The sequence below is a fragment of the Tyto alba genome, unplaced genomic scaffold (genome assembly GCF_018691265.1).
Source record: "Tyto alba isolate M040663 unplaced genomic scaffold, T.alba_DEE_v4.0 Super-Scaffold_21, whole genome shotgun sequence".
NCBI lineage: Eukaryota > Metazoa > Chordata > Aves > Strigiformes > Tytonidae > Tyto > Tyto alba.
Window position 1 is genome coordinate 322,893 of NW_024881295.1, and position 15,433 is coordinate 338,325.

General features: G+C 40.7%; 1 protein-coding gene across 4 annotated transcripts in view; it reads right to left on the minus strand.

The window, feature by feature from the left end:
* CRACR2A (calcium release activated channel regulator 2A) overlaps positions 1-15,433 on the minus strand; it is a 73,967-nt gene that overhangs the window by 8,234 nt on the left and 50,300 nt on the right. For 3 of the 4 annotated variants that reach the window (XM_042795461.1, XM_032985886.2, XM_032985888.1), the window contains 3 exons: positions 13,542-13,754; positions 2,408-2,489; positions 634-748 (listed from right to left, as the gene is read on the minus strand). In XM_042795461.1, the coding sequence (XP_042651395.1) occupies positions 634-748; positions 2,408-2,489; positions 13,542-13,754 (410 nt within the window). Of the gene's footprint in view, positions 1-633; positions 749-2,407; positions 2,490-5,303; positions 5,593-13,541; positions 13,755-15,433 lie in introns of those variants that run through there. The other variant, XM_042795462.1, reaches the window with a different exon arrangement.

The window sequence follows — 15,433 nt, forward strand, 5'->3', positions numbered from 1 at the left end:
TTTTTCTTTTGGCCACAAGCAAATTGAACTGCTTGCACTCTCAATATGTTGTCTATGAGCTACAGATCTCTATACCAGTAGAAAAAAAGAGATTTTTTTTAATTAACTGAAGCCACTCTGTGGCATGGGCTATGATTTTGTTTTCATATGATTGAAAGGATGATCCCCAAGAAACTGAACTGTCTACCAGGATACAGCTTTATATCACTAATGTAAGTACTATAGCTTGAAGTTTATGGCTTATGTTCACAACACAGTCAATCTCCTGTGAACTACAGACTTGGTTATCAAACTGCTAGTGATAATCAGTAGTCATCAGACCATCACCACTGATCCAAAGCACCTCCCAGTGCTAGTGGTGATCCAATGGGAGTAATCCGCTAGATAAACTTTATGGGAAATCAGAGGACTCCTTGCTGGGCTTTCCCCACCTCTCATTTCCAGTTCATGACTATTTCGATAGACAGTGAGATTCTAAAACCAGCTTTACTAATACCTGTATATATAAAAATGTAATTGTGACAACACAAGAAACATGCTGCTCTCTGTGCTTTGCCCTGCTAACACTCCCTATCCAGAAGAAAGTAGAGAATAATGTCACGTGAGTTTGGATTTGAAGTTATGTCATGTTACCTCGATGCTTATCAGCCACTGCTTGACAGTTGCGAATGTGTCTTTTGCTGTTATATCATACATCACAATGACACCATCAGCTTTTCTGAAAAACTGCTTGGTAATACTTCGGTACCTACAAGTAAGAACCTGTTTATAGCTCTCTTCAACAGAAGTAACAATCTGACAATATAAGTAAAATTTTACAGTATACCTCCCCCACTCCCCAAAGGAAGATGTTGCCATACAGTTTCTTTTAATCGTCTAGTCTTAGTAAGGGTTAAACCCCTGTTAATTTGGATTACTTATGGATTCCAAAATTCCATAAACTAGACAAGGGAGAAATTGTAATATTGATCTTCACTGCAGATCCTGTTTGAAAGGTGAGGATTATTATGTATTGTAGTAAGCAATCCTGATCTTCCTGAATCATTATATCCCTTCTCACATTCAGCAGAAGGTTCACAGAGGACACTATTACCACAAATTACTGCAACCGCAAATAATTTCTTTGCAAAAAAATATTTTTTGAAAGAAAGTGTTTGGAAAAGTTCCTTAATTGATTCTGGGTTAGTCTGAATAATCAACTGCATATTTCACCTTCTGCTATGCTCATTTGTTTTAGGCTTGGAGCAGATATTTCCCCCTCACAAAGTGCTCTGTCTAAAGCTAGCTAGATTTCTGTCTGGGTTTTTTTTTTTCCAAGCTTCCTGTAGAAAATGTAGATCATAATTATCTTTCCTTTTAGTAACAGAAAACTACATAAACAGATGAGGAGATAAGGAAGGAAATTGCCACTGAAAATTACAGAAACTTGGAGTTCTTCAATGGGATTGTTTCGGTGAAAAAAAAAAAACAAAACAAAACACTGTTTTTTTTAACTATTAAGACATTTTCTGTTATAGAAATAATCCTAAACACATTTTAAAATCAGTCTTACTCCTATAGACATTTAAGAGCTTTAATAGGTCTCTTTTACAGATTAGCAGTTTTTCAATGGCCACTTAGCACCAAATCCACACATTATTGCTGCTAGGGAAGGATCTAAACTGTGAATTCACTGGCTTTATTGGGAATGCTTCCCAGAAGCAGGATTAGGTCCATGTTTACTAATCTTCAAACAGATGATTCAAGGAAGCAAAACCTTAGAATGTATACTGGTTTTGCCTGGGATAGAGTCAACTTTCATCATACTAGCCTGCACTGGGCTATGTTTCACATTTGTGATGAAAACAGTGTTGGTAACTCACCATTTTAGTTACTGCTCAATGGTGTTTACAGAGTGTCAAGGCCTTCTCAGATTCCTCTGCCAAGTGAGTAGCCTGGGGTGTGTAAGAAGCTGGGAGGGGAACACACCTGAGAGAGCTGACCCCAACTGACCAAATGAATGTTCTGTATCATATGACATTGTGATCAGCAATAAAACTGCAGGAGAGGGAGAGAGGTTGGCTGAGGCTGCAGTTGCTCAGGGACTGGCTGGGCATCAATTGGTTGGTGGTAAGCAACTGGGGGTTTTTTGCATTATTTGTTTTTCTTGGTTTTGTTTCTTTCCTTCATACTGTTTTGTTTTTGTTTTCTTTTGTTTTGTTTTTTCGGTGGTGGGTTTGCTGTTTGTTTTGTTTTGTTTTGTTTTGTTTTTTAATTACTAAACTGTCTTTATTTCAACCAAAGGGTGGAGTTTTCCACTTTCACCCTTCTGATCCTCTCACCCATCCCACTAGATAAGGGAATGAGGAAGCAGCTGCATGGTGCTTAGCTGACTACCAGGGTTAAACCACAACAGAAGGTTTCTCACCGTTCCTGACCAGCAGTGTCCCAGAGCTGTAGGGTTACCTGGGTATTATCTACTGTGATGGTTTTCACATTGTAATCCACACCTGTAACAGAAATACAAGGTAGGTTGTCTCTTTATATGCTCACCTTGATCTTTGAAAATCTGATACAGCAAATAGCAAAAATTCCAGAAAGGTAATCAGATGGATATTACATTAAAAATTATGTACACAGTCTTTATCAGAGAACAACAAGAGCTTTTATTTGCCAAAAGTTCTTCAGTAATAAAATACTGAATGTTAACAGAGAAGTTGAATTTTGTAAAAGCCGTAAGTAGCTTTCCAAATCTGGGTACATGAACTGAAGGTCCATTTGACAGTCCATAGCAGTCTAAGCCATTTATCCTGGAATTCATGCGGTATAAATTCAGTTGTCTGAAATTTCAACATTTAGTCTGAGCTAGCCACATAGGCACCTTCTACAGTTAGTGGAAAAACACAAGGCACCACACTAAGAGGACAGTGGAACCTAAGATAAATGCTGATGATAGCTGGACTGAATATGTGGAGATACTACTCCCCCCTTCAAAATACAGAAGATGAGCTGACTACAGTTAGGTTAGTCCCCTAATTTTTATGTGGCTATGTTAGCGGTCACAATTGTAAAAGAACTTATCTACACAAAGCAGATAAGCAGACACTTCTTTATTCCAGCGCCGGGGAACATGGGGGATAGCTCCACCAAAGACGTGTTCAGCAACAGATACAAAACACCACATATTTATACACTTTTTCAGCAGAGTCCTGGTTACATAGTCATGGTTACATAGTCATTTTAACTCAAGATCCATAATCAGTACCCACTGTTTTGATTCAGATCCATAACGATTCCTATAGTGATTAAGGCAAACACCATACTAGTTAATAACGATTCCTATAGTGATTAAAGCAAACACCATACTAGTTATCTGTTCCTAAGGGCCTCAACATACCTTATATTGTCACAGCTGCTATAACTCCATTTTAAATCAAAGTCATTTTTTTTAAACTAAAATCTAAATAATATTATAGGATTCAAACTATATTATTAAGGTATTTGCAACATTTCCCCCCTTTGAAAGTATTGATAATCATACTCAATACTTTCACATATTCAAATTGTAGTCTCATTGCATGCCAAATTGTCATATGATGGTGGGGCCCGTTGTCTTGCTTCTGCCTGTACAATCATTCGATTAAACTCTGTTTTCTGGGTCAGTTCTCGTCTCAAACAATGATAAGTTAAACAAAGCACTATGAACACCAACGTCAAAATGAGTAAAGTTTCAATTAGTGACTTTGTCCATGAACTCAGACTCAATCCCATTCCACTAATAATTCTGCCTATCCAATTTTCCAACATATCTTCTCTGATTTTATGTGTTTCCTTTTCTATCTTTCCCAACAAATCCAAATCATGCTCCACATCTTCAGTGACATTCGGAATATATATACAGCAATGATCTACTTTGCCTTCCAAAACTCCACATACATCATGCTCTTTTAACAGTAACATATCTAGTGCCATTCTATTCTGTATGGCCATCCTTGATGTAGCCTGTAGCTGTATACTCATTTGTCTAAATCCTCTACGTGTCACATTTGCCAGTCGTTCAATCTGTCCAGTCAATTGGTACAACCATGCTCTATTTTTATAGGAGGCTATGGGATTTAGGAGGGACTCCGGCACCCAACCAATTTTTACTCCCATCTCTGGATCATTCCAAGCATCATCATCATCCAGCTCCGATCTTTTCACTTGTGCCGAATGCAAATTTTCCTGACTTCCTCTAAAGGGCGATTTCTTCCAAATTGGGCATAATGTAGGCAGTCCTAAAGTAATCTGTTTAACTTTTCCATCTATTGGTAGATGAGATGCCCAGGTACCGTCACTCATTGCCCAGACTAAATGTCCGGGACTTGGGATCATGTACCTTTGGCAGCTCACTTTCCGAAGTCTGGTCACATTTAAGGTATTTTTCAATCCCCGACATAAACAACCAAATTTTAAAGCTGCTGCCAAAGGAGGTATACGCTGGATCGCTTGGCTTACTGTACTACAATTGTATATCTGCTCACACTGCCACCAAGGGACTACTTCCTCTTTTTCTCTGGTAGTGGTGCTTCTATCCACTACAGTTGGATCTACTGTGAATTGTAATCCCTCCCATGCAAAACACCATGAGGCCTTTGCCATATATTTAAACTGTAGGAGTATACTCATAGACCATATAGAATCCCATTCCTGTTCTTTCTTTGATAGTTGTTTTGCCTGTTCACATTCCCATTTCATGGTCATTTTTGATACATTTCGCTTTACAGGTTCATTATAGCTGCACCACCCAACACTTTTAAATCTCCCTATTGGAATATATTGATAATTCAACAGTTTTGCACAATCTGCTTTGCTCCCTGGGGATTTCCACTGTTTCTTAATGGTCTCTACCTTCTCCTGCCATCCAGCTACAGGCTTCTGCCTACAATGGGTAGTCTCATTCCTTCTTTCTACAGTAGTCATGTTCAATGTCAAAATTCCCCATGGAATAGATTCTCTAACTGCTCGTGGTATCGGTAGACAAGCAGTAATTTGTGATACATTTTGTAAATTTGCAAATTCCTTAATCAAACCTATCATCAAATTCTCCTCCTGAGTTTTACCTGGTACCAATATTACTTGTTCCGTGTCCCTTTCTTCTTCTGCATCCCATTCTTTTCTTATTAAAATTTTATCTTTTACCTGTACTTTTCTCTCTACTCCTCCCCACCAGTCATTCACGTTATGGATTTGAGTCTGAGTATCATTAGTCACATGTGCTTGGCCTAACAACGATTTTTCCTTTGTCCATGTTTCCACCATCTCAGACTGAAAGACTAACAGAAAGACAAGGTTCAGACAATTATTCATGCTTCAAAGTCCCTGGATTTCCAATCACTTTCCACTTTGTAGATGGTGCTTTCTTCACTCTGGTGTAATGGATCCAAGCATCTGATTCAGCAATCTTATTTGCGGTGAATGTGGTTAGGAGAACTTGATAGGGTCCCTTCCACTTCTCTTGTAAGGGTTCCGTTGTCCAGGTCTTTATGTAGACATAGTCTCCAGGTTGAAAGTTGTGTACTGGATTTTCCAGAGCCAGGGGTCGATTCCACACTACTGCACTTTGGAGTTTAGCTAAAGTTTTTCCAAGAGAAAGCAAATAATTATATGCATCTTGTTTTCCTGTTATATGCATATTTGGATTAGGTTCAGGTGTCTCATATGGTCTTCCATACATCAATTCGTAGGGGCTGACTAACATCCCACTTAGGGGCTTTACCCTAATGTGCAACAATGCTAATGGGAGTGCCTGAGGCCACTTCAATTTAGTCTCTTGACATATTTTACTAATTTGTCTTTTTAAAGTCTGATTCATCTTTTCTACTTTTCCACTGGACTGTGGTCTCCAGGAAGTGTGCAAATCCCAGGATATCCCTAGGGCTTTGCTATGTCCTGCACCACAGTGGCTACAAAATGCGGACCTCTGATGATATTCCAATAGGCACTCCAAATCTTGGAATTATCTCATGTAAAAGCCATTTAACTGTTTCTTTAGCTTGATTTGTGCGACAGGGAAGGGCTTCTGGCCACCCAGAAAAGGTATCAACCCCAACCAGAACATACTGATATCTGTAATTCTGTAAAATCAATTTACCAGTAGTCACCAGGTTCTACTCCTGCTTTCAATTTGCCCATTTGAACTCTCTTTTGTACCACTGGATTATTCTTTAAACATACATTGCATTTTGCAGCAACTGATTTAGCCATCTCTAACATCCTTACTGATACTATGTGACTCTTCAGGAATGTCACCAGGGCTTCTACACCCCAATGGCATTCCTGAAGTTTTACTTGTAGTATTTCCCTCATAATTAATGGGGGCACAACCACCTGGCCTTCAGAGGTTGTCCACCATCCTTCTAAATTTTATTTTGCATTTAAAAATTGAGCTAATTTCCCATCTTCCTTCGAGTATTCTGGTGGATCCTTTGGGAGAGTTACAGTTCTACTAGGAATTATTGCCATATGTAACATTCGCTGTTGAGCTGCTTCCTTGGCAGCTTGATCTGCTAACCTATTACCTCCTGCTATTTCTGTATTTCCAGATTGATGTGCTTTACAGTGCATGATCGCTATTTGGGCCGGTTCCTGAACCGCCAATAACAACTGTAAAATTTCCTTCTGATGCTTAATATTTACCCCCTGGGAGGACAGTAGTCCTCGTTCTTTCCATAATGCTCCATGAACATGAACCACTCCAAAAGCATATTTTGAATCTGTCCAGATGTTCACTTTCTTTCCCTTACTTAATTCCAATGCTTGTGTTAAGGCAATCAATTCTGCTTTCTGTGCTGATGTAGTGCTAGTACTTTCAGTTGTTACCACATATCCTGCGTAGCGAGTTCCATTCTGTACAAAGCTGCTGCCATCTGTAAACAGCTCCCATTCAGGATCTTAAAGAGGGACATCCTTCAAATCTTCTCGACTAGAGTATGTATGTTCAATAGTTGTTATACAATCATGTTCAGGTTGTTCTTCCTCCTGTGAAGCACTCAGAAAAACTGCAGGATTTACAAGATTAGTTGTTTTCAAAATCATGTCATCTTGCTCCGTAAGAATTACCCGATAATTCATCATTCTGCTAGGGGACAGCCAATACCCCCCTTTTTGTTCCAATACTGTAGCAACCATATGCGGAACATAGACTGTGGTGGTTCTTCCCAAGGTGAGCTTTCTGGATTCTTGTATCAATATTACTGTTGCCGCTACTGCCCACAAGCAGGAAGGCCATCCTCTGCTCACTGTGTCTGATTGTTTAGAAAAGTACCCCACAGGTCTCTTCCAGCTTCCATCCTCTGGGTCAGGACTCCCAGGGCAAGGTGCTGCCTTTCATGAACAAACAACTGGAAATCTTTAGTTATATCAGGTAATCCTGTACAGTCCGAGGTTCCGGAATAGCACAGATTGCTTCCTTTCGATCAGTCCCCAATCTTCTTTGCCCCTTTGAAATCTCAAAGCCCAAATATATCACAGTTTGACTTGCTATTTGGGATTTCTTCTTAGACACCTTATACCCATTAAGTCCCAAAAAATTTAAAAGTTCAATGGTTACCTGTATACAGGCTGTCTTTTCTTCTGTAGCTATTAAGATGTCATCCACCTATTGTAAGAGAAGATGTTCTGGTCGCCGAGTCACTGTCTTTTCATTTGTCCATATCTCTAGCTCTTTAGCTAGTTGGCTACCAAAGATTGTTGGGCTGTTCTTAAATCCTTGGGGTAATCGTGTCCAGGTCAACTGTACTTTACACCCTGTTTGTGGGTTTTCCCACTCAAAAGCAAACAACTTACGACTTTCCTGTTCCAGGGGTATGCAAAAGAAAGCATCTTTCAAATCAAGCACTGTAAACCACTGATATTTTTCTTTAAGGGCTGTCAATAAGGTATATGGATTTGCCACTACCGGGTGGATGTCATTTACAATTTGATTTATAGCTCTCAAGTCCTGTACTAATCTATACTCACCTGTGGGCTTTCAGACTGGTAAAATAGGGGTATTATATTCTGACTCACATTCTTCTAAAATCTTATATTTCAAGATATTGTCAATCAGCTTTTTAATTCCCTGTTTTGCCTCAGGTTTAACTGGGTATTGTTTAATCCTAACTGGTTTTGCTCCTTCCTTTAATTCAATTTTCACTGGTTGTGCCAGTTTAGATTTTCCAGGGACATCAGTTTCCCATACCATGGGGACTACTGCATAACTCACTTCGGGGGGGATTTTTTGTATCTTTGGTTTTTCCTGTATCATCAGAATTTCCCATTTTTGATTCTGGTATTTTTAACAATAATTCTCCATTTTCAAAAACTATCTGGGCATTTAATTTGGATAGCAAATCTCTTCCCATTAAGGGTACTGGACATTCTGGAACGTACAGAAATTCATGTGTTATGATTTTATTTCCAAATTGTAAGTTCAAGGGTTGTAAGAATGGTCGGTTTTCCTCCTTCCCTGTGGCTCCCACAATATTTACTGTTTTAGATCCTATCATCCCCTTCTGTTTGTTCAGAACTGAGAACGTTGCTCCAGTATCCACCAAAAATGTAACCTCCTTCTCTCCTAGCTTAACTGTAACCAGAGGCTCAGCTGGGTTCACCTCTGGTCCCCGTCAATCTGCATACTCTCCTAGAATCATCACATTAGCTGCTGTGTGCTAACTATTTAATTTCCTTGGACAATCCTTTTTCCAGTGCCCCTCCTTCTTACAAAAGGCACATTGATTTATTCCGAGAGGGGTTCTGTCAATCAATCTTCCTCTTCCCCCTTGTATTCCTCCCCTTAAAAGGACCTCTTCCCCTTCCTCGGTTAGTAAAATTCTGTGTCTCTGTCACCATTGCAAGCAATTGTTTTTGTTTCCTAACTTCATTTTCCTTTTCTTGATTATTGTAAATTTTCCATGCTACCTCTAATAATTTATCCAAATTCCGCAGCTCCATCCCCTCCAGCTTCTGAAGCTTTCTCCTTATGTCTTCCTGAGATTGTCCCAAAAAAATCAATGCCAATTGTGCTTTTGTCCCTTCTGCCTCAGGCTGCATATCTGTATATTTACAGATTGCTTCCTTTAATCTTTCTAAAAATGCTGTGGGGGATTCCTTTTTCTCTTGTCTACTATCATACAATTTGGACCAATTTATAGCTTTAGGCACAGCATTTTGGACCCCATATACGATCCACTGTTGGTATCATTTTAATCTTTGCATATGATCATCCCGATTCGGATCCCACTGGGGGTTACCGATGGGAAAATTTTGATCTAAGGTACCATCTACTGTTCTGATGCGAATATCTTCTTCTGCTCGCATTCTGGCAGTCCTAAAGACCATCTGCTTCTCTGTGGAATCCATAAGGGTGTCCAAAATTACTTGTATATCCTCCCAATCTGGATTTTGGGTTTTAATTATCATCCCCATTATTCTTCCAACTTTACTGGGATCTTCCCTGTAAGGGCCAGCTGATTCTTTCCAGATAATTAAATCAGAAGGTGAAAAGGGTACGTTTACATATACGGGCCCATTTTGCCCAACTCCTTGCCTCAGAGGGGCAATCATATTTCTTCCTACTTCTGATCTTAAGGGGGTTATCACATGAGTACGATATCGAGTCCTCCTGGAGACTGGTGGAGAGGGCTCTACTTCAATCTCCTAATCCTCCAATCCACTACTGTCTGGATGAGGCTGGAGCCCTTCTCTTAAATCAGCACCCTGGGCTGATTGCCCAGTCGGATGCCTAGGTCCGGAGTCAGGTCCACGTTCAGGGAAAGGTAGTGGAATGGGGGGGGTATGTGGGAACTGCAGGAATTATTGGGGCAGTAGGAGCAATATCTAATTCAGGACCTGTTTCTGTATGTCCCCTTCCCTTCAGTGCCAAGTCTTTAAAGCACATTTTGGTGGAAGTACATGCGGGGCAGCGTTCCTGAACCTTTTTATCCTTTACCATAAGAGACACCACTTGATTAATCAGCCCACATTCTTTTTGCCACTCCGGTTTTTCTCGTAGATAAAAGAACAGATCTACATATGGAACCTCATCCCATTTTTCTTCCCTTTTACAAAATAACATTAATTGAAAAATAATATTATAACTTAAGGTCCCATTCAGGGGCCACATTTCTCCGTCTTCTAATTTATACAATGGCCATTCATGATTACAAAATTCAGTAAGTTGACTTTTGCTTAATTCATCATGCATCTTTTTCCAGTGAGCTAAAAGGCAACCTAAGGGAGTGTTTCTTGGTATAGAACTCTTACTCCCTCTCCCTTCTTTAAACAGGTTTGAAAATTTAAATGCCATAGCAAACCAACAGTATACCTTTTTTTTTGTTGTTGTTTAGTGTATTTTTGGTTTCTGTTTTTTTTTCTTTCCTTTCCTTTCGCTTATCTCTGGCTGCACCCCTTGCGGGATAACAGAACCGCGGATCAAAGCTCCACACTCGCTTCATGCGTAATTACATGTCTCATTCACTCATTCACGCATAAAACCTCAACAGTATTTCAACAGTGTTTCATTGTTTCCTGTATTACCAAAGTTACGAAGTTACAAGATTCAGAAGCACAGAGACAAATTACAGAATACGAAAAATACAATTTTCCCGTGTCAAGACCAGAGAGTACCTGTATGAACACCGAAGTGTTCCTGACCAGATGGATACCAGTGAGGTGCTAGCAACCCCGGTATACACTGTTCCACGCAAGATCCCACGTCTCACGATTTATGAACAGCCCAAACCCTCTTCTAATAATCCTTGCCTTATTCCTCGCAGTGACTCAATTGAGATAAGGAGTCCCTCCGGGAAAGTTCCCGGCAGCGCCCAAGAGAGTCCTATTCTCAAGGAGTCCCGCGGGCCCCGCTCCTTTAATTCCCTTTCACCACTGACACTGATGCCAACCCCGCGAAACTTTCATATTCGCCTTATGGGCGGCGCCGAGGCTTCCCCTGCTCGGGAATTCCCTAGCCCCAACCACGCGGAACTTTCGCTCCGTCTGACAGGCAGGCTTTCCACAGATTCAGAAAGAAGTGCCTTACCTTTCCAGGGGACGTTGCGAGGAGCTTTATGGGTCGAGAACGATGGCTCTCCCCGAGAATTCCTCAGTGCCGGCTGGAGTTCGATCAGTGCTCGATCCCTTCCAGTCTCACTCGCAAGGTCCCATCTGGGTCGCCAAAACTGTTAGCGGTCGCAATCGCGAATAGAACTTATCTACAGAAAGCAGATAAGCAGGCACTTCTTTATTCCAGCGCTGGGGAACACGGGGGATAACTCCGCCAAAGACGTGTTCAGCAACAGATACAAAACACCACATATTTATACACTTTTTCAGCAGAGTCATGGTTACAGAGTCCTGGTTACATAGTCATGGTTACATAGTCATTTTAACTCAAGATCCATAATCAGTACCCATTGTTTTGATTCAGAGTCCATAATGATTCCTATAGTGATTAAGGCAAACACCATACTAGTTAATAACGATTCCTATAGTGATTAAAGCAAACACCATACTAGTTATCTGTTCCTAAGGGCCTCAACATACCTTATATTGTCACAGCTGCTATAACTCCATTTTAAATCAAAGTCATTTTTTTTAAATTAAAATCGAAATAATATTCTAGGATTCAAACTATATTATTAAGGTATTTGAAACAGCTAAATGGAAGTGAAACAAAAATGAATTTTTCAAAACTTAATTTAATCCTCTTACAATTCTCCTAAGCAGTGATGATGTAAGTATCTTCTGGATATTTGTAACAATAACTAGAGTCTTAAATATTAATCAGTCACTGCCTCCTCCTAATGACAACCTGCATTTTCTTGAATCACACTCTATTATATCATAGAACCACAGAATCATATAATAATTCAGGTTGGAAGGGATCTCAGTAGGTCATCAGCAATTTCTTTGGGGCCATTTTCCACATCAATGGGAGTTTTGCCACTGGCATTAATGAAGCAGCATCCAACCCTATGGATGGGCAATTAAGAAATCTGGATGGAGGATATATCTGTTGCTTATATCTCAAGGGAAGAAATTTGAGCTCTTCTGTAGAAATTCAATGAGAACACTCTTCTCTAGGTTGTTCACTTGACTTTTCAGCTGTCTGTATCTTGCAGCCATAGTCCACGCCTATGAAACTCATTGATGTGAAGACTAAATCAAAGCTATGACAAGTACTTTCTTGCCAATTGCATTTGCAAGAACATTGGATAACCAGCTGAAAGATCAAAAGGTCAGATGAATTTCTGTGATTTTTCTCTGGAAACTCCAGGGAACTGCACACACTGTGCAAGACCTCAGTCTAGAGAAGCGTATCAGCCATTTACAACACAACATGGATAGGACATAGCACCAGACTCTTAAATGTAGAAAACTGTATCAAGGTGTCTAACCTCCCATTATAGTTAATGAAGATCTAGTCAGTGAAGAACTAGGAGTCTAGGAAATAACTAAGCTCACCCTGATGTAGGTATCAAGGGTCACATTAATTGGACCCTAGGCTCCTCTGACTGGATTGATTTGGAGAGGATGGCAGGGTAGAATTCAGCTGTTTGTTCACAGGCACCTAGTGCTACCTGAGATGCCATCTGGTATTCAAAATGTCTGTTTCAATCTGACAGGACACCCAGGAGACCTGGTCTGTTCCAAAGCAGCAGCTGAAGAGCAGGTGAAATACCTTATAGTGCCAAAACTAATTTAAATTCCTATGCTAAGATCTTCAATCTTCCCTGCCTCTAATATGAATTTAGACACTCAGCATACCAGTAGAAATTTAATCTCAGGTGTCTTTATCTACCCCACAAGTCAAGCGAGCTACAGCAACTGCTCACCTGAATGTTCTTAGATTGTCAAAAATGCAAGACAAATCCATTGATTTAAATACCTTTTATTATGAGCAACTTTTATTTTGAATATGCTGCAGAATAAGTAAGGCCTAGATACAGACTAAATATAATGAATCCAGCCATTTACAGTAACTCAGCCGCATTGAAATAAATTATACTTGAGTTTTTGTACCTTGATTATGTGTCTGACTTTTGAAAGCTTGGTTTACAACTTCAGGCAATGTAAGTACAATATGGGCTTTGAAATGTTTGGCTTTGAAAACACTGGTCCAACATATTTCTTTGGTGCTAAGTCTTCAAACATAATTCAGGTATTCTACTTTCTCTTTGAAACAAAATCAGCTTATTTAGAGGGATAGAGATGGGTTATGGAGGTGGGATGATTAGTACAGCTTATTCCAGAGGACAGTATACTATTTTCACAATAGTGAGATCTATAAGGAAATTCTAGCTTCACTGAAATCAGAAGGATTTTTTCATTTATTTCAGTGCTGACAGGATTTCAGTACAGAATCTACTCTGAAACCTCTCCATCAATTATCTGCTTCCCAGTTTAGGAGAACTCACTTTGCACGTCCTACTTTTACAACATCTGTATGTTTCTGCTTTATAACACAGGGCCTGACCTCTGTAGAAGATGCTAAGTACTGTTGGAACAAAAATAATAATAGTAATAATGTTTCTTAAACTTACCTACAGTAGTAGCTGTGCCTGGGAAAAAATGATCTTCACAAAATCGCCTTAAGAATGAAGTCTTTCCAACACCTGAATTGCCCACAAAAATAATCTTGAATAAGCGGTCTGGGACAGAGTTTATTCTCTCCTCCTTCAAGTAAGAGCAAACTTTAATCTCCAACTGTTCTGTAAATCCTGTTGCATCTCCAGTTTGACTTGTCTGAAGGCTAACTGAGATGGGAAAAAGAAGAGATTTTATCCTATCATATTCTCCATTACTCATAAAGCAACACTGTTTCTTAAAATAACTTGGCATTTCAGATGTTTGCCATGCATCATTGCACATCGCTGGAAGTGCAGTGATTTGGACTGAGCTCTGGAAGTATACTGAATGTGAACCTTGGCATGAGACTACATAGAAAAATGCATGAACGTGACAAAAGAAAAGAGTTTATATTCATCCCTGCAAATCAAAACTCATAAAACTTCACACAGTTCTGCTCAGTAGTTTCATCCTATACCAATGACACAAAGGAAACTGCACATCTTCACCTAAGTAACAGAAGTAAAGTCATAACTTTGGCTTATGTCATCTATCACCAGATTCTTCTCTCTGATACTACTGTGGAGTCAAGAGTTCTCATGGAATTACTGCACTTCTACATCTATTTAACATTACAGGCAGAAGCATGGGGGAAAGAGACAGAGAGAGAATTAGATCCAGTAAATCTGGCTGTAAACATTCAGCTTTATTTCTGTCATTTAGTTTTTTTAAGCAGAAGGAAGAACAATTTGTTCTGCCTATCCACATCCTGTTTACTGCAGGCTAAGATAAGTGGATGCTGGAGAGAGTATTTAAATCCTCTGTCAAGTAGGTCATTATTCCCAAGACCTTTCTATGTAGATCAGGAGTTGCTTAGGGAAGAACACTGTAGCACTAGCTAGTTTGCAGAGGGCATCCTAGCTGGCCTCTTCTATTTTGTGCAAAGGTGTAGGAGGAAGAGGGAGATGGTGAGTTTGTTGTTAATGCTGCAGAAAGGTACTGTCGTGGTTTAGGCCTGATTGACAGCCAACCACAATGCAGCACCTCTCTCTCTCCCTTCCCCTCCGGCAATGAGAAGGGACAGAGAGCCAGGCTTGGGGTTCAAAGATAGGACTGGGATGGGGAAAAAATCCCCCTTTTATGATCACAAGCAAAAGGCAGACTCGTTAGGGGAAGAAAAAAAAGAACATACATTTATTACAGACACTAACAACACATAACAGAGTAGGACAGTGAGAAGCATTGCCACATCTTGAGAACACCCTCCCCCCACCCCTCCCTTCTTCCCGGGCTCAGCTCTGCTCCCGATATCTCTACCTCCTCCCCCAGCGGCGCAGGGGCAGGGAATGGGGGGTGCAGACAGTGCTGCTGCTTCTTCCATCTTTGGTGGGGGGAGCTTCTGGAACTTATTCCCCCTGCTCCAGCATGGTCCCCCTCTCACAGCAGACAGTCCTCCACAAACTTTCTCTGACTTGAATTCCTCCCACGGGCCGCAGCGTTCCCCACACTGCTCCGTCATGGGTCACTAACTTCCTCTGACTGGATTCCCTCCCACGGCTGCAGCCCTTCCTGAGCTGCTCCGGCGTGGGACACCCCCGCATGCTGCAATCCTCCCAGCACTGAATTACAGCAGCAGGGCTGCCTTTTCCCATGAGACCCCGGCCTTCTTCGGGCACAGAACTTTGATCAGCCGAGCAGGAACAACAGGCTGTAAATCAATGTCTGCTCCACCGTAGATCTTCATGGGTGGCAGGGGTGGGGCGCCCTGCCGTCTCCCCACAGGATACAGGGGGGTCTCTGCTCCGGCACACCTTCCCCCTCCTTTCTTCCTCCGTTCCTCCACTGACCTTGGTGTTCATGCAGCTGC